At 33.9% G+C, this 19,234-nt stretch overlaps 2 protein-coding genes across 3 annotated transcripts; one reads left to right on the top strand and one right to left on the bottom strand.

Moving 5' to 3' along the window:
- Positions 1-1,243: 1,243 nt before the first annotated feature.
- On the top strand, positions 1,244-16,831 carry LOC135835965 (endothelin-converting enzyme 1-like). The gene is made up of 16 exons (XM_065350495.1): positions 1,244-1,718; positions 9,044-9,524; positions 12,985-13,120; positions 13,637-13,792; positions 13,898-14,046; positions 14,165-14,227; positions 14,310-14,504; positions 14,795-14,916; positions 14,998-15,101; positions 15,226-15,347; positions 15,439-15,531; positions 15,626-15,807; positions 15,888-16,004; positions 16,118-16,469; positions 16,559-16,635; positions 16,708-16,831. The coding sequence occupies exons 2-16, from the start codon at positions 9,060-9,062 to the stop codon at positions 16,802-16,804; spliced, it is 2,430 nt and encodes an 809-aa protein (XP_065206567.1). The 5' UTR covers positions 1,244-1,718; positions 9,044-9,059; the 3' UTR covers positions 16,805-16,831.
- A 616-nt stretch (positions 16,832-17,447) lies between these two features.
- On the bottom strand, positions 17,448-19,173 carry LOC135835977 (adenosine 5'-monophosphoramidase HINT1-like). Of its 2 annotated transcripts, none has more exons than XM_065350511.1 (4): positions 18,317-19,173; positions 18,060-18,213; positions 17,843-17,947; positions 17,448-17,689 (listed from the first exon to the last, which is right to left on the bottom strand). In XM_065350511.1, exons 2-4 carry the CDS (start codon positions 18,174-18,176, stop codon positions 17,525-17,527), a joined length of 387 nt encoding a protein of 128 aa, XP_065206583.1. In that variant the 5' UTR covers positions 18,177-18,213; positions 18,317-19,173; the 3' UTR covers positions 17,448-17,524. The 2 variants fall into 2 exon arrangements, with proteins under 2 accessions (XP_065206583.1, XP_065206582.1); XM_065350510.1 differs by having other exon boundaries at positions 18,060-18,193.
- Between the last annotated feature and the right edge of the window lie 61 nt (positions 19,174-19,234).

The raw sequence follows: 19,234 nt of genomic DNA, 5'->3' as shown, positions 1-19,234 counted from the left end.
AAAATTTAATTCGTCCATACTGTCTTCAATTTCATCTAGAGATAAATAGGTACTTAGATAGATATTTTCAATTTTGTAAGAGAATAAATAAAGATAATGGTGTCATGTTCACATTGTTCGCATTCAAAAGTTGTACCTGCTGCCTGAAAAATTCTTCAATTTTTTTTTTTCAAATTCAAATAAGTTTTTACTTTTTTAATTTAGTAATGAGTAGCCACTGCCATTAGAGCCATAACTCTCATAAGTTCTCCACAACAAAAAAAGATATACATACTTTAATTGAAAAACAAATTCCTCTCGTTCTGTACTCGAACAATTGAACATGCTATCCATACATGCGGAACAGCTGCAGAAAATAACGAATTTCTAAGGGTTGTTCGAACTTCGATACAATGTCGATATTGCAGAAGCCTATACCGGTACATTCCGCGTACCTATTATTTACGGCGTATCTGGATAAATATTTATTTATAGTAAAACGCGTGGTAGTGGGCAGTACAAAATAATGATAATGGCCCATTCATGAATATGGATTCCGCGGTGATTTTCAAATAAAATAATATGTACCTAATACCTACTTATCTATTTTTGCCGATTATTACGAAATTAAATAACATTAATGACATCTTCCTGTTAATTAATGCTTTTATCTAATTGTATTATAATGCTTCGAATCATATAGGTATATTATTAGGCTTTGAATGTGACCGCGAGTGTAGGTATAGGTACGTATATCTGGCCTGCGTTTACCGGAGCATTTCATATTCCACCTTCAACTTGGCAACTATAATGACCTCCTACCGGTACCGGAGAACTATAATTATTTATCTAGAATATCTACCTGCCGACGATGTGCATTTAGGACTATATTCATTAATGTATTCATTCTATATGTATACCTAACCTACAGTTCAATCAACTACACATTATTTTTGTGAAGTTTTTTGACTAAAAAAAAAAATCAACCGTGTGGTCAGAATTTTTCGACTAAAAAATATGGTAAATTTTGTTTTGATAGATCGCGATTCATTATACACAATGAATAGGTAGGTATGTAGATTTGGCTAAAATAATGCATAATATACCCATATGAATCGCATGAATTGAATCTCAAAATTCGAAAGACGAAACCGTTACGTACTTGTAATGCGCCAGGTTTTGCCCCCTCTTTTTCAATTAATATGCGACTGATGTGGTGTTGTTGGGGCCGCAGCTCCCGCTCTTCCAAGTGTATTGTAGTTAGTTGTAGTATTCAACTGTCGGCGAGAATGGAGAACTGGGTTTGGTACAACTGACGACGATCATTTCCATGACCAGGTTTTCGCTTTTTGTAACTATTCCTTCTCTACCTTGATACCTTGATGTATGATAGCTACCTGTAGAGCTGTTAGAGCTGTTTACCGAAGTACAACCCGTTCGACGTTCGTTCATTTCAGCGTGAAATTCTAGTTCGGTTTGTACGAACGTATTGTCTCGTGTTCGCGTTGTTTTCTTTTTGCGATCATTCATTGTGATGTAGTTCCGTTTTTTTCGCCGTATTGTTCCAAAAGCCGGTGTTTTTTGCGCGATAATTGCATTATTTTGTGTATCGTCGTCGTCTCAGTGTTCTTCTTATGTGCTGTGGTGATATTTTACTTTATTCGAGTGACATGTGCGTGTTGTGTTCGAAAAATAACTTTCCCGGTTTATACCATCTCAGATGAAGTTGCTGAATAAATGTAAGTATACGTAGAACTGGTGTTGTTTTTGAAAGCATTGTTATTCACGGATATGGACATTGGTTTGCATTGTATGTATGTATTATTATGTGTACCTGTATAGGTATAGGCGCCTGAGCCTGACCAGTTCAACTAATACAACATACCAGCATACTAACACCTTCAGTCTCTGCTATAGCGTTGCAAAAACAAAAAGCGAATTTTTGCCAACGGTAGCCCGAGGGCCACAGTTGAGCATGAAGTTGCTTTTTTGCTGCAGTATAACGCTTTAATTTATTGCATTTGCATACATCTCGTGCCAGCCATCCTCGAGTTATCAGTATACAGGTCAGAGGTACTTTCAAAATACCTTATACCTACCTACTTATAAAATGTGGGTACTTCGACAGATAGCTAGCGAATTATGCATCGTTACGGTACTCAACTTACTGGATGCAAGTAGTTGAATATGTATACCAGACCTACACTTGAATACCTTTACCTAGGTGATTTGCGTTTTACTAAGATATTCACGATATGATCTCAAGTTTATATTCTGAGAAAGGAAATGATATAAACAAGTTTTACTGTAAGACTGTAAGTTTTTGACAATGCGAACCGGTAAAATGTGAATCAGCTCTATTCGTGTCTTCGTTCGAAATAATATATGAATAATATTGAATATTCTCCTACGTCGAGAAATGAAGGAACTTCTATGAAATCATTTTGTCCTGGAAAAGTTGCAAGATGCTACCTAGTACCTACCTACAATTGTTTTTCATCTGTTAATGTGTATGAGTAACTACCTACCTATACTATCCAAAATCCAAACAAATTTAGAATATCTCAGTGTTCTCAGTTTGATTAAATGAGCCATCGTCGCGAGCACACATTAAAATGAACAATATTTATATTGACATTATTTATATTCAATTCAGTCCATTTGAAGTTGAAAGAGCCGAAGAGGTAGACTGAATGATGGAACTTCTCAGAATACCCAAAAAAATAAATCATGGCATCATTAGCACTTTCGCCACCTTCAGTGAAATTTTATAAACCTTATCAGACGTCCCAATCGTTATCACTCATCAGATTACGTTTAAACACCTTAGATGTTTTTCTAGGGAAAAATTCAAATGACCTTTCTTGGAAATGCAAGTCTGGTAGCGGTAGGTGTAGGTACCTACTTGGGTAAACAGACTGAATCTGGTCTTTCTTTCAAACGAGAAACTATCTATACTTAGCAAATAATGATCACATAATTGACTATATTTTCATCATCCCTAATGGAAGAACATATCAATACTTGCTTATTTTCCGTCATTCGGCATCTTTTAAAAACAAAATCGATAATTTCACCCCTTCGTATCGCTTTTTTCCAAATAAGATTACATGGAAGCTCACCCACCTCATGGTGGTTGTGAGCGATTTAGTTCTTCTGGCAAAATTACCCTCGAGTTCTTGACCCTTTTATAATTTTCGCGCCAAAATCAGCTGCTTCGTTACCACCAATGTGAATTAAACGCTAAAAAGGGAAGCAGCATACGAGGGTATGTTGTTGATCAGGGAGGTAGTTTCTTCTACGAGTATGTATGTACCAGAAAGGAAGTTTGAAAGGTTTGCTGATTTCGAGATGTTGACGGATGGTTCAATCGTTTTAGAAATTTCAAATTTTCATTAGGCAGATGATAATATTCTTTAATTCAGATTGCGTTTACGCTGCTTTGATATTTGCCTATTTGACGAATCAATAGGTAAGGCAAGTACAGGGTGCTCAGAAATATCGTGAACCCCTAACACAGTTTTCTGCCAAATATTTCGGTTGGTCACAGTGAATGATAATAATGATTGCTCGTGATTGGTTGTTAGACTGAGATGATAACATTCCACCAATCATATGCATCTACTCGTATTTCACGTTGCCAACCTATATTTTTAATAAAAAACTTTTTGGGGGTTCACGATATTTCTGGGCACCCTGTATGGCTCGAAATTTCGCAGGGACAAAATTTGATTAGGAGCTGTCGACTGATGATTTGCCTCCATAACCCAAGAAAAAAATAATTTTGCCGAATAAAACAGCGAGGTGTTTCACGTTGAATTGTGAGTGATAAAAATAACAACTTATCACGATTTTCACTTTCATTTTAAAATGTTAGCCAACTTCAAGCGAAGTCAAGGCAAAAGCTTTTGGAAGTTCGTATTTTGAGAGATATTCTATATATATAGTGTTTTATGTGAAGAGTTTATTTTTTTGGCTTCAGAATTTTAGAATTGACTTTTTTTTGAAAATCTCAATAATTAAGTCATTTTATACAGTCAAATTTAATATCTGAAATCGTCGAGATTCACTTTTTGCCAACATTTCCCAAGTCAAAAAAGTGTGAAAGAAGTCGCTTTTTTGACAAAAATTCCAAAAAAGTATATCTTTTTGCCTGTAATTTCTAAAAAGTCACAATTTTTTCCAAAAATTGACAAAAAATCTCGTTTTTTACCTACTAAACAATCTTGTTTTTTTTTACCTAAAAAAACCAAAAATTGCCAAAAAGTTTCACTTTAAAAAAATTTCTCAAGTCTCGCTAGCTTAAAATTGTCAAAAAAAGCTCAGCCTTTAGCTAAAATTGTTGGCCTCGCATTTTCACTTTCTAGTCAAAAATTTGCCAAAAAGTTTTGCTTTATTTCCAAAAGTTGCGTATTAGTATGTGTTCTTGTTCTGGCTTTTTTGACGAAAATTTGGAAAAAGTATAATTTTTGCCAGTTTACCTAATTGTCAAAAAGTCCATTGGTCCGAGACACTTTCTGTAATTACAAAAATATATTGATTATTTTGGAAATATACCTACCTACCTACCTACCTACCTACCTACCTACCTACCTACTCACCCACCTACGAAATCGTTGAAACCTCATAGGTATAAGGTACCTATTGAAAACTCTCGCCTGTGAACTGTTATGAATGAGAGAAAAATCTCAGGAGTACATTGCACCCAGCCATGACTATCGCCCAGGAAATATATTTTTTAAAGGTAGCTGTTAATTATTAGGTAGTCGCAGACAAGTTCGCAATATAATGCATAGAATAGCTCATAGTTATAATACATATATTAGTATTTTGACATGACATACCCTACCTACCGACGACGAGACAAAGACGAGCAAAAACTGATTTTATATTATTTCCAGCTCCACCCACCAATCAATGAGTGAAATCGGTTAGGTAGTGTTTTCGATATGTATGTATTGTTTCCAAGTTGAAAATAGACTTTAAAACGTGGACGTAATAAAATTTTCGTATACTTATATTCGAACCTATAGACACTAAGGAATTAGACACATATGCCGAACAGATGATTTATCATCCATGCTGTTCGCCAGTTTGCGAAATATGTACCATCTGGAGTGAGGAGTGGATTGCTGGTCATTAATAGTTGTATGTATGCACAAGTTTATAAAAAAAATAACGTTTGTACGTATTATCTGTAATTTTGTACGCAGTTGATTAGCGATCACATCAAAAAATGTGTTCCTTATATAGCTAATCGAGAGAAAAATTTGAAAATATTCAGTAGCATTCCCAGTTTACATCATCTAAAGATGCCTGGAGTCTGCGTGTATCAAAGAGGTGAATTTGACTTGAGCTGATAAATCTGAAAAATGTTTCCTTCTCACGTTTAAAGTCTTCTCTTCACAAAAGACGTGTTTCGGCGAATCTTTAAAGTAGGTACTTGTTGTAAAACGGTATGAAAGAAAAATGCCTTTGTTACCTATCAAAGACCCATGTTAATACCGGTGCGTGTCGATTTTAACTTTTACAGAATAACCGGTATCAAGTATGTGACTATACTGATGCGTTGTTGAAACTTCCCCGGAAACTGTGCCTGTAACACATGTTTGGGGCTTCCGGATATTGAATGAACGACTGATTTGAAAAAAAAAAATGGTTCGGTGATTTTGCATAGACTCGGACTCGATGATATTTTAAAAATTCACATTAATTAATAAAATCTCTACCTTAGTTCCTGCGTAATGTATTGCAGTTCTGTACTGTTTATACCTACCTAATGTCATTTTATGTATGTACTTATGTGCTCTAGCTATATATACTCGTGAATTTACGAGGATTCTGTGTTTGTAGTAATGACGAATGCATTTCTAGATGTGTGAGCTGTAGTAGGTAGGTATATGATGTACATTTGCTCTTTTATCAAGATCCTGTGCGCGAGGAAATTGAAAAAGGAAGCAAGTAACCGGAAAGTCATCGCGTTATCTAGCGAAATTTTAACGCGTATTGAACTATCTTTCAAATGCCTTACCCTTCAAAATATTCATATCTCTGTGTATATACGATGTACTGAGTAAATACGAATCTTAATGTTTAGTTCATTGGCCAATTCATTTTAAAATTCCAAAAAGGTAAACCTGAATCAATTTTCAGCTACCAAATATCCCATCACTGTTGTCTATAGATATACATGTTGAATAATTACTCCGTTTGTATTCTAAGCGTAAACATCTTTCGATTTCTAACATTCGTTCTTTAAAAAATTACACATTCATTCAACCGTCAGTATGTTAATATAACTGCTTGGGCGTGGGAAAAATGACAATGTTCTTTGATGTTGGTCACATTAATGTGTTTTACAAGTCTACCTACCCACGTACGTAATTAAGAATCGGTGCTTTCTTTGCAGTGTTATTTTTGTTAGTATACAATAAATACATTTTCAGAATGGTCCAGGATTTGATTTTAGCCACACAAAATTGTATTCGTATTTATGGAATGTGAAATTCTAATGTTTTGGATATGTACGGAGTTTCTGAAGAGGTATACCAGTTATAAGTAAATGATTTCTCAAAAATCATCAAATTGACCAAATAGTGGGAAAAGAGGTAAAGTTTCCTCTCCGCGACGTATTAAACTCGTGGATAAGCTTTCTTTCTGCTTGAAACTTGATCCCGTTGGTATGAAATTTAAGCGATAAGAACACGCATGATTTTCCCTCAGTTTCCTAAAGTCTAAGAACAAAATATCAAAAAGCCATTTTTGAAAGCTTGCCATAATTTCAGCGATTCATTGATTTTTTCCCCAAGTTCATACGTCATACTTAATACCTGAAAGTCGATAAATTTTCTTCGAAAGGAGTATCGATCGATAAGGCCATTTTTTGGCACCAGACAGTTATCGACTGAACCACTCTTAAAATGTTGTAATAAATGCCCCAAATACGAATCCCTGGTTAGTTCACCCAAAATGACCAGTTTTTGGGCTCCAAGGGTCCCCAAAGTTGCGAATAAAAAAATAATTTTTTGAACCACTGAGTGTTATTTTCAAAAACTTTTTTAGCGTAAAATATCTGTGTGAACCCGATAAACGTTATGCGAGGAGATTTTTAGATTTTCGACTCTCGAGGGCAAAAATGGGGGGGGGGGGAGGAGTGATTTTTGGGAAATTTTGGAACCACTATTTTGATCCTACTCCTTTGAGCCCTCCTAAAAAGCTGTTTACAGTTTATTAGTATTCGAAAGATCTCCATCCTACCAAATTTTGAGCTCAATACAATTTTGCGTTGGTACTCAAAAATCCAATTTTCCAATTTTTTGTAATTTGGATATTTTGGGAACCCCTGGAAAACTGGAAACCTGCGATTTGCGTTAAACGTAACGTTTTGAGGTATATATTCAATTATTTAGGTGAAAAAGTTAAATTACGCTCCCTGTATATTCGTAATTTTGAACCTTTTTTTTAGAGCCCCCCCCACTTTGGGCACCCCTAAAAAAGGCGTTTATTCACATTTTTTCAACTAAATTGAAGAATTTACATTTGAAACACACTAGCAAGAGCTCGATAATTTTTCATTCGATTTTACCAGTAACTTTCAAAATTGAGCTTTTTTGGGCCAAATTCTGAGATTTTACTTCGTTGAAATCATGTAAACGTGATTTAAACGTTTTTTTGAAGAGTAAAATCTCAGAATTTGACCCAAAATAGCTCAATTTTGAAAGTATTTTTTCAAAATTTTGAAACTTTGAACTTTTTTAAATAAAAAACTAAAAAGATTAAATTTGCATGAATTTTGGCGAGTTCCTCTTTTTCTTTTCTTTTTTTTTTTTACTAAAAAGTGCATTGAATTTCTCTTCAAGAATTGAAAAACTCAACTCGAATTATTTAAAATTGCAAATTTATTGAACCGATTACAATTTTTACCCAAAAATTGCGATTTGATGAATCGCTGTGCTTGATTCTTATTCCCTATGAAAAAATTTCAAAATTCACGCGTTGGATTACTCCCGAAAGTCAGAAAGTTAATTGAAAACGAAGAATTATAGCTAATAATTTGAGTCATTAAATACGTCGATAAAAAATACTTACATTACCTACACCTATACCCATCTAGCGTTCAAGTCTCCGAACAAAATACGTTTACGTAGTATGTACTTCTCTATTATGATACGTAGTTTGTTCGTATAATTTTGGAGACATTCATGGAAAATGAAACTACGTCATGAATAAGCAGCTATTTTTTGATCGCTCGATTTATATGCGTCGAAATCAACATCTGATTTATATCGACTTTTATGCGTAGGTAGGTATTTTAATCGCATTAAAAAATTTTATTCGAACGTGCTAGAAATGAATTTGGACAGTGGACATCTTATCATTGATTCAATTCGGCTAGTTGTCAACTTTCAATAGTATATTTTCAGATTTTTTGCGGTCATTAAAAAGTTTGTTTTGCAATTTCGTCAAATATGTACCTATTTTATTTATTTTTTGAATAATTGAAAATTTGACCTTTTTTTGGAAGAAAGAAAATTAAAACAACTGAACTATGGTGTTGATAAACTTTCTAAGTAGGTAGGTCTAGGTATACATAATTGTGAATTTGATTAGATGATCAGTGTATAAATCCATTCCCTAATTTTTAAATAAACTACGTACGTTTAAATCCGCGAGTTTGCTTCGATTAATCACTGGAGTAAAATATTATCGAATCGAATTCAAACAGCGTTACTTTAAGTTTACAGAATTAATGGAATGAAACATGTTTCGGGTCGCTAAATGAGTCATTTGTGTATTTAATACATTTCTGTAGGTCACGGTTACATTGCAGGATTTGCTTGTATACAGTACAACGTAGTTAGTTTAGTTACAATATGTATGTAGTAGGTACCTACTACCTATATTACCTACGCTTGATTTGAATTGAACATCGGCGACGTATTTATTTGCCTCCGAAGAAGCAACGAGCTCTCTTTATTTATTTACACGGTGGCGTGGTGTGTGTATAATATTGTTCGATTCGTATTACGCTGACATAACAAATTTTTATTTTTCTATTTTGCAGGCTATAACAAAACAAAATGACGACGACTGAAGAAAACGCTAACGAAAGCCTGCCCGATGAACGAAACAATGATAAAAATATCGAGGCGAAACAGCCATTAACAAATGGCATACACGATCAGCCGCAAATTAAAATCAAAGGTGGCACTGATACAACGGATGATGCCTCGTACCATCCAGACGACTTGGAAGATCCTTTGAATGCTATGTTAGCGAAAAGAAATAAAAAGCGTAAATACAGAACGTACGATAACGGTAAAAAAAATCGTATAAATCTTTCACCTTTGAAGTCGAATGGAATTCGCATTGAAAAAATAATTAAACAGAAGACGGGACTTACGCGAACTGGTTTAGTTTTAGCTGTCTTGTGTATTATATTAGCGATTTCTTTATTAGTGTGTTTAATTTTATGGCCTAAAACGTCGCATTCAAAGGAATATCCAGTCTGCGCAAAACCCTCGTGTTTGAGGTCTTCGGCTGAGGTAATTATTCATTTTAGTATAGTACAAAAAATTATGTATAGTTAAGCTTAGTATACTTATTACCTATCAAAATGGGAAATAGCACGCCTTCCCCTCCAACTGCTACCAAAAAAGGTGAAACAAATTTCGCTAATAGAAGACTGACATCTGGTCTAGATAGGCACCTTTCTTTCAAGCCTCTAAATCGATTGCAAGCGGCTTCGTGCAGTTTTGAGTACTTCTGGAGCCTCCAACTAATTTTTGGAAATCACAATTAACCGGAGTTTGAAAGTTGAATTCTGACATGCACTCGCTTTCAGCATCAAAGATCAATTGGAGGTGGTTTTGAGCCATTCTCGAGTCTTGGCGTATTTTTGGAAATTCCAGTTCGCTAAAAAAGATCCCAAAATTCGTCCAAATGAGCAGACTATAAAGGGGGTGTTCTTGAAAATTGCAGGAATGTGTTAGGTCAGGAAAATATTGTGCAAGTGGTTGTTGTTGATCTAGAGTCTCCATTGACTTTCTCTAAAATGAGTAATAATTTTTGAAGAAAATTTTTGGATTTGAACTGAGAGTAATGAATTTTGAAAAATTGTACCTAAGTTTACTGGTGATGGATTTTCAATTTGGTAATTTTTGTTTTCTTGAACTGAGAAATCGTTAATTTCATTGGAGCCTTCAGAATACTCACAAGTGGAAACCATCTTCAGGCGATTCATTTGAGAGCTCAATAATGAAGTAAAAAATACCTATGTACCAAATTTCTGCTTTCTACTTCAATTTGACCAAATTTTGATTTTGTCAAAAAAAATAAATAAGGCAAAGCCAAACTTGAATTTTTGAAATTTTTTTCAAAAAATCGAAAAGTTTTGCATTGGAAATACCTACTATGATGTATTTGAAATTCAGCAATACTCTTTCAATTTTTCTCGCAAGGAAATCTCTTGATGTGTCCTCATCCGATTCAAATGGAACCGTGATATTTGGAAAAAGCATGGTCTGAAACTCCCATAACCAACATTTCAGTGGCCTGAATCAATTTAATTTTCAATAAATGTCATGAAAGTTAGTCTTGGAACTAATATCAATCCCCATGAATCGGATTTCACTATTTTGGGACTTCTGAAGCCTCCAGCATAATTTTCGATTCCACCAAAATTTTGAAACTTCTCCAGAAAGCGCGGAAATTAATTTGGACAGATAAAAATCGAGTTGTGGCTGCTCACATTTGAGCCAATTTCCTGGCGGGCACCTCAAGCGTAGTCTGTAAACGGCATTCTCCAGTTATCATTGAAAATGTGCTGGTCAAAAAAACATTTGAGGTTTCCGCCTGCGAATCGGAACTAATGTGGATAAATTCGTTGAATAAGTCGAGAATGAGCCACCACTTGATTTTCAACTGCCCAAAGTAAATTTCGGGCCTTTTGGAGAAAAATTAAAAAAATTCGGGAGAAATCGAAAATCACGCTGAAGGCTTCAGAATGGCTCAAAACGGTAAAATTTGAATTCAAGAAATTGTTTTTTAGACAAGTTACACCATTCGTGCGAATCTGATTAATAAAAGGTATTTTGTTAGTCAAAAAAAATGCCCTTGAGGCGTCCGCCTGCAAATTGAACCAAATGCGGATAAACTTGTTAAATAGTTCGAGACTAAGCCACAACTCGATTTTTAGCTGTCCAAATTAATTTCCATGCCTTCTGAAAAAATTTCAAAATTCTGGAGAAAATCGAAAATCGCACTGGAGGCTCCAGAATGTCTCGAAACGAAGAATAAATCCGAATTGGGGTACTAATTTTCATCATTTTTCACATAAGACCAGCCAAGCCAGCATCTTCAGTACTTGTAGTCCTATGGTCCTATACCTATACCTCTACGGGTTCTACCTACCTGTTAATAGTTAGGAACTCTTCAAAACGCCGAAAAATGAATCTCTTCTTTTCTCTCCTCTCTCCTTCTCATCATACCACCACTTGTTAAAAACTAAAAAGTTCGTAAAATAGCATATTTGCGTTGGAAATTACCATCGTTCCAACATTTTCATACCTATCTTGACATTAAAGAGATTCCCTCGTTAACCGCACGTTGATTAAATTTTAAGGCGTTTTCAATTAATTATCGTACAAGTGAAAAGATCTCTTTTTCGCATTTATTATTTACCCAACCGTTTATTTGGCATCGTTCGCCTAAATACGCGAGTAAAATCGAACGCAATGTAAAATAAATACTAACAAAAGAAAGAATAAACAATCGAACGTTTCACCAACTCATCATTCGAATATCGAAGCTAACTTTGTTATTCTCGTGTTCTATTTATCACGAAAATAATAAGATTGCCATGTCTATAAATTAACACATTCAAAATCCAACTAACAATAAAGGCAAAGTCGACCAAAAAAACACCACCATATCCATATATAGATACCTATAAGACGTACTATACACGAAGCTCCTATGATGCATCGTTAGGTTTATCTACCGTAACTTCATAAGTCTTTCAAACGATCAAAAAAAATTAACGAAATCGATTAACCGCTTATAAAAATAAACAAAAGGTTTTCCACCAATTATCCGGTAGATATATTGTGCGGGGGATGCAGTTAACCACAATTTATCAACAATAAATGGGGCCATGTGCGTAATCTGTTTACTGGCTTTCGTGTACTTACTTACCTATATAGACTACTGCTCGTGCTGAAGTCGAAATCGAAAGATTTGAGGAAGCAGCATGTGGTTGTTTTCAATTTAAAATGATCAGCGTACATGTATAAAGAATTCTTACTATCTGATCCAGATGTACTTTATGGCGTTAAATGGAATAGATAATGTACCAATATAGACAGGAAATATCGTATTATTTGTTTCTATCCCTGTAGAGCAGCGTCTCATGCATCTCATGGTGAAGTCTGATAGTCTCGTCTGAAACTTCTGTAAATCTGTCTGTCTCTGTACACTCATCAAAATTACATTTCCAGTTCGACGACCACACTGTAGTCGTTTATTGTTTTAAAAACATTTTTCAAGTGAATTCCGAGATGCTTCGGCGTGTCTAGATTTCAACCCTTGTATCTTGAGTCAAGCCAGCGCCAGCGCATTGATCGAGAAAATCAACGAGGAAAAGGGAATTTTAATTTAATCAAATGATAAAATTGTTGCCTATGATTTTGTCGGTTTTATTTTTTAAGTAGGTAGATGAGAGGTCTATCCTTCCCATAAGACGATAATTAAACGAATTTATGAGTTTATAAACTTCAGGTACCTACTGGATAGGAATAGCTCATGAGGTAATGGAAGTGCTGATTAAAGTGGAAAAAACTCCAAAACAATATTGTGTTTATCACGTTTTGGTCTACGCTGTTCTTGGAATTCCCATTTTGCTAATCGTCTCTATTGTTTCTATTGTACTTAATTTATGTTTAGTTTAAAATTATGTAACGGAATATTTTTCTTGAAAATTTACTAGTTATGTGTGTATTTTCACAGATATTGTCCAAATTGAATTCGAACGAGTCAATATGTCATAATTTACAAAATTACGCTTGTGGCGGATGGTTCGCCTCCAATCCGTTACCAAAAGATCGTAGTGAATGGAATTTGAAAGAATTACTTCAATTTCAATGTAAGTCTGCTGCAATTACTAGTCTGCAAATTTTTTAATATGACTATATTTTGCTAAGAAACTCGAGTTCATATTTTAAGTGTCAAATTGAAACTATTCCAAAAAAGTTGAAATTTCAGATCAACAGTACATATTTGTTTTACAAAATAATTAAGTACATACTTACCTAATATGTACCTCCGCCGACCTTATGGTAGGTATTCAGATTGAGGACCCCTCATTTGAACCTTCCAAAACACGCTGGAATGTTCCACAGGTGTGTGCGCATATGTCCCGTATGATTTAAATACGCGCAAGACGTGTAATTATTCTTCTTAAAATATTATAAAATGAATCTTACTTTTGAAATCGTTCCCCCAAAATTTAAAATAAGTAGGCTACGTAATTTATTTGTACCATTTTTGGTTCATTTACGTGAACCTTGCTAGACATTCTGCGTTCTACCGATTCAAATTTCGAATGATATGAAACTGAAAAAAATGTGTAATTATCGAGTATATTTTGCATTAATTTCAGATAGACGGAAAATTCACGAATTGATCCATACAACTCCTGTAGCGACAGAACCATCTTCCCTATTATGGAAATTGAAAACTGCATATGATGCGTGCATGAATGTCGGTGACATCAGAACCGATAAAGCGCTGGAGGCAGCTATCGCATCTGAATTAGGTTCGTCTTCTTAATGATCACTCAGATCACTTTGTAATGGATCATAGTTAATTTCAAGGCTAATTACTCATTATATATAAATTGCGCTCGCTTTATTATTTCTAGGAGGATGGGAAGTGATGCATGGCTTCTCTATATCAGCATGGGACCTGCGAAAAACCTTAACCATTTTGTACTCAAAATATAGCGTATCGCCATTTTTTATTGTTGATGTTGTACCTGATGTTACAGATAGTCCTAAAAATATAATTCGGGTATGATCTCAGAGTAAATTGTTTCTCATTATGGAAGCTCAAATTCAGTATTGAGCTTTGATCTCCGATGAAGATCATGTACTTACCTAATTTTAATTTTTGTATCATTACGTTTTAGTTGCGACCACCTCAACTTGGCCTGCCGAATAAAAGTTATTATTCTTTAAGTGATAATGATCCCGTAAGTAAATGATTTTTCGCTATCTATCGCGCACTGTGACGTCTATTTTTTTTGAAATACTTATGTTGTTTATCGTTTACAGGTGATAGTATTATATAAGCATTATATTAAAGATATTGTTCAATTATTCGGCGCTACAGTCACCGATGCTGTTAAATTTGGCGAGAGTATGTTTTATTTTGAAAAACGTGTCGCCGAAATTCTAGAGAACGATGACGATGTACAAACAAATTACACAAGAATAGCGATAGGAGATCTCAACGGAATATTAGTACAGGTATGGTAACGCAATTGGTTGGGTACCTACTTTTCGATTCTTATCAAAAAGATCCAATGAGACGTTGAGACGGCTATTTACATACCAACTGCACAAATAGTGCTGAGTAAGAGAGAAGGAGATACGAGTATAGGTATTTTGATTAAAATCAAATTTAGGGAACATAAACATTTCAAGTTTATTTTTTCCATGCCATTCGCTTAATAAATAAAAATGCAAAAGTAAACAATAATATTTAGTAGGTATGATTATACATTTGTTTTATTCAAATCATTTATTTGTGTTATTAGATTCCATTGTATGAAATATTATTGGGAAAATTTGCCAAAGTGAAAAATTCAGATTACGTATTGGTCTCATCGATGCCATATTTCCGAAATTTGGCAAAACTTCTCAGCTTCACAGATTTAACGTTAGTTTAACGTTATTTGACGATTTTTCAATTTTTTTCTGAAATAATTTTTAATACGTATTTGTATTTTTCCCCTCGTAGAAGTTTGAATAATTACTTGATTTGGCGTTTAATTTCGGAATATCTTCCATACTTTCCACAGAAATATATAGAGACATTGAATTTATACAAGAAAGAATTTACAGGTACTTTTTCATTCGGTAGTATTTCTTGTTTTTTAAATAGGTTGCTCATTTTATTTATTAATAATGTTTTTCTTTTAATTGTCATCCGTTGTCTGCATAATTATATGTGAAAATTTTTGCACAGGTGAAAGTGAGCCAATGCCCAGATGGGAATTTTGTATAGCTACGTTACAAAAATTCGCTGGATTTGGACTTCTATCTTTATACGAAAATAACTTGAAAGATCAAGAAGAAACAAATGCAGTCGTAAGTTTGAAATCAGCCCGTCTTCAAATAATTTGATCACCTACGTCAGATTTTGATTATTTATTAATTTCGTTTTTATTTTGTTGCACAGATAAGTAATTTATTCAGTGAACTTTCAACAGTGATTAAGAAAGATATTTTATCAAATAAGAAAAACGAGTTACAGAATAACCTTTTAGATAGAGTAAGTTTTTTAAAATGATAAATAGGTGAAAATTTAAGAAAATATTAAAAATAATACCTATCTAATGTTTTTTTTTTCAATGAAAATTTTACAGCTGAATAAAGTAGGAATTCAGATCGGTTTACCTACTTTCATGTTACAACAGAAGTACGTTAATTCTTATTATGCCTCATTAAATGCAATGCGATATGACTTTTATCAAACCATTCAGTATGGCGTTAACTTTCTTAAAGAAGACATGGAAAAGAGATTATTCAACCCTCAAGAAGAATACAGGTGGGTGTTTTTTTCATAAAATTGACTGCTTTCGCATGAAATATTTTCATTTCATTAGTTATTATTATTTTTTTGGACAGATGGATTGATAATATGGTATTGAATCCTACCAGCGTCACTTTCAACTCTGACGTAGATAAAGTTATTGTACCATCAGCTGTTTTACAGCAACCATTTTTCGAAAAAGAATACGGTTTGTAAGTACCTACCTACTATCTACTTGCCTATTTATTCCAACTTATTGTTTTTCTTTTGGTTTGGTGTAAGATGTTTTTGTATTAATGCTTGACAATTTTTAAATTTTGTTTAGACCCTCTTTATACGGCGGTATAGGAACAGAAATCTCAAAAGCTATAATTTCCAGTTTACTGGTGGACAAAACTTATTATGAAAATGGCAAAAAAATAAATCCAAGTTTTCAAGAAGGCAACAGTGAGATTACCGGCAGAACATTATTACAATATTTATCAGATTGCATATTGCGTAAAAATGTCGCCAATTTGAACGTAACTGAAAAACAATCACTGATTAGTGCTTTAATTGGAATTAAATACGCTTATAAAGGTTTAACTAACGAACTTTCCAATCTAAATATTCACACGCATCAACCTGCCTTGGAAACTTTCGAAAATGAAGAATTATTTTTTATTATCAGTACACAAGTGAGTGAAAATTTTAAAGACTTCGTTTATAGGTATTACGCTTGCATATAAGTATAAAACGATTACATTTTTCTCTTCCTTTTTTTTAGTCATCGTGTTCCATAAAAAATTCGAAGAAAGAGAATCACGAGAATACATACCAGAAGACTTCGAGCGATAAATTTTTGTAAGTAGTTGAATACCTATTACTTTTCTGAAAACGAACTAAATGATTATAATTTTTTCTTTCAATTTCCAGAACGAAAGCAATATCCAAGTATTTGAATGAATTTACCGAAGTATTTTCTTGCGAAGAAAAATCTGCTTACTATGAAAGCTCTCTATGTAGGACTTAACTTTAATAAATTTTTTTTACTTTTTTATTTTATCAGTTCAATTGTAATATGACTTATGAGATGATGTATTCTAATTATTGGATGAATTTCAACATGAAAATCCAATAATACTGCGACTCCAAATTTCTCACTTATTTCAAAAGTTACGAAAAATTATAAGCGCCTACCACAAAAAGACGTAGGCAACATATGTAACACTGATGTTGATAGTACAGTATCACTGCCCCGTAAATAAGCACACCGGGTTCAATTGGATACGAATTCAGGACACCGAATAATTTGAATATGATTCATATACAATCGGACAATAGGCTTCGTTTCTTTCCGGTATACTCTCACTAACTCGCACACAGTGGCAGAATTCATAAAGGATTTCTCATCATAATACTTTATGCGAATTGTGAGTACTAATTTTTCATTCGATATCAGTGCGAAATACAGTTCATTGAGAACGTGAAACAAAGTGCAATTATATAATTTAAACTTATCGCTCACGTCAGCACATTATTTTTTCTTGAAATCTAACAGTGAGAATCACTCCGTTCAAAATACCTTTTTCGATTTTCAAACATTCCAACATTTACTAAACGAGGAAAAAATAAAAATCAACTTCTTCGCTCAAAACCGACAAAAAAAAGTCAACTGCTGAGACAAAAGTTGTAATTTTTGTCTAATAATAGGTATACATGAAATTAATTAATTAAAACAGTACAAATTAACTTAACCAGGAGGCCATTTCAGTTGTCTTCCACCCAAAATATGAACATGTAAATGATAAACCGACTGAGCTCCGTGTTCACCATTATTTATCACAATTCTATAACCTTTTTCCAATCCTAAATCTTTCGCTACTTTGTTAGCAACTACCAAAAGATGGCCGAGAAGCTGTGAAACAATAAATAAAATTTACGTTATATAACTTGCTAATTTTCACTTCAACCTAATGAATTATCTCCTGCAAAGATGCCTCGCAAAAGAAAGACTCGAAAATAACAAAAATATTTTGTGTCACTAATGTGTAATGTACAATAAACTCACTTGTTCGTCACCTTCTTGTACGTCTGATAACCACTTGATAGGTTTACGAGGAATCACAAGTACGTGCGTTGGAGCTTGAGGACTTATATCGTGGAAAGCTACACACTGAAAAAATACAGTATCTAGTTAGAAAAAACACAATTGCAACGATACAGTAAGTAAACACATACAAGCAAAAAAAGATAAGAGCAGAAAATAACACTTGGTAGGTATTTACCTGATCGTCTTCATAAATGAAGTTGCATGGAATCTCTTTACGCAATATTTTTCCAAAAATCGTATCACCGCCGGCAGGTGAAGCTAACTTCGCCTTCTCTACTTCATCGGAGGACATGCTTCGTTTCTTAACGGCTTGATTAACAAAATGAGAACTTACGTATGCATTATACTTTAAATACGTATATAATGGTTTTGAACGACTGATTAACTTAAACATGAAATAGAATTACGTGTAGAATTTAGGAAAAATATTACCTTTATCTGTATTCTGTAATTGAAATTCAATTGAATTCACAGTTGACCAACTATAGCAAATTACGAAAATAAAGCAACGAAGAAAACACCGCTTCATGTTATTTGCTCGGTGAGAAATGATAAGCTTTTAGAGAGGGGGAATGACTGCTACTATGACATCGCCGGCCTGGCGTAGAACTTGAACACAGAAAAATGCTGACTTGACAACTTGACACCGTCGTTACTCGTTAGCACCTTTTTCGACCTTTGTCCTTTGTCCTTTGGCCTTTTCTTTGTGTTTCTGTTGACAACTGACAAGTGTACAAGTGACTGTGCTGACTCAACGTCTCAGCTTGAGCTAGCTGGTGCAGGGACTGGACAGGAATACACATTCAGGAATCAGGACAATCAGGATCATTGGTATTACTTAGTCAAATTATTACCAATAATTAGATAGGTACCATATTCAATTAAATTGAATAATCAACTGAACACGATTAACAGGAATATTTGATATTGTTGAATGTTGAATGAATGAAATTGAAATAGAGGTACCTACTTAAGAACGTCCAAAAGAAGAATATTATTGAAGTCGTATTTAATTAAGATTGGTACTGTAACCAGCCGCTGCCGCTAGGTAATAATTTGTACCTTAATGCCCGCAGAATCGCAGTTGATAGGAATTACGAATACTACAAAAATGTAGCTAAAAAAATCAATCGTTCCATCATATCTACCTACCAATCTACTTAAGAACTTTTGATCCTTCGCATCTGAGCAAATTACTTAGTTAAAACTAAAGTGATATTTTTGTGAAATTGCGAAAACTTCTGAAACTTACCAATCTTACCATCGACGTTTTCTTAGTTTATTAGTTGTTAAAATTGTATCGCTAATGCTGCATCTACCGAAGTTTCATGCACATTGAACATATTTATG

The sequence above is a fragment of the Planococcus citri genome, chromosome 2 (genome assembly GCF_950023065.1).
Source record: "Planococcus citri chromosome 2, ihPlaCitr1.1, whole genome shotgun sequence".
NCBI lineage: Eukaryota > Metazoa > Arthropoda > Insecta > Hemiptera > Pseudococcidae > Planococcus > Planococcus citri.
The sequence above is the reverse complement of the archived record's forward strand: the minus strand, read 5'-3'. Positions and strand labels throughout refer to the sequence as shown.

Bases quoted from the DNA above. Each gene is read 5' to 3' on its own strand.
- LOC135835965 (XM_065350495.1), top strand. From the start codon at position 9,060: ATGACGACGACTGAAGAAAACGCTAACGAAAGCCTGCCCGATGAACGA. The intron at 14,228-14,309 runs GTAAGTAAATGA...TATCGTTTACAG, and splicing joins CTTTAAGTGATAATGATCCC to GTGATAGTATTATATAAGCA. The intron at 15,532-15,625 runs GTAAGTTTTTTA...AAAATTTTACAG, and splicing joins AGAATAACCTTTTAGATAGA to CTGAATAAAGTAGGAATTCA.
- LOC135835977 (XM_065350510.1), bottom strand. From the start codon at position 18,413: ATGAAGCGGTGTTTTCTTCGTTGCTTTATTTTCGTAATTTGCTATAGT. The intron at 18,194-18,316 runs GTAATATTTTTC...TTGTTAATCAAG, and splicing joins ATTACAGAATACAGATAAAG to CCGTTAAGAAACGAAGCATG. The intron at 17,690-17,842 runs GTGAGTTTATTG...ATTGTTTCACAG, and splicing joins TACAAGAAGGTGACGAACAA to CTTCTCGGCCATCTTTTGGT.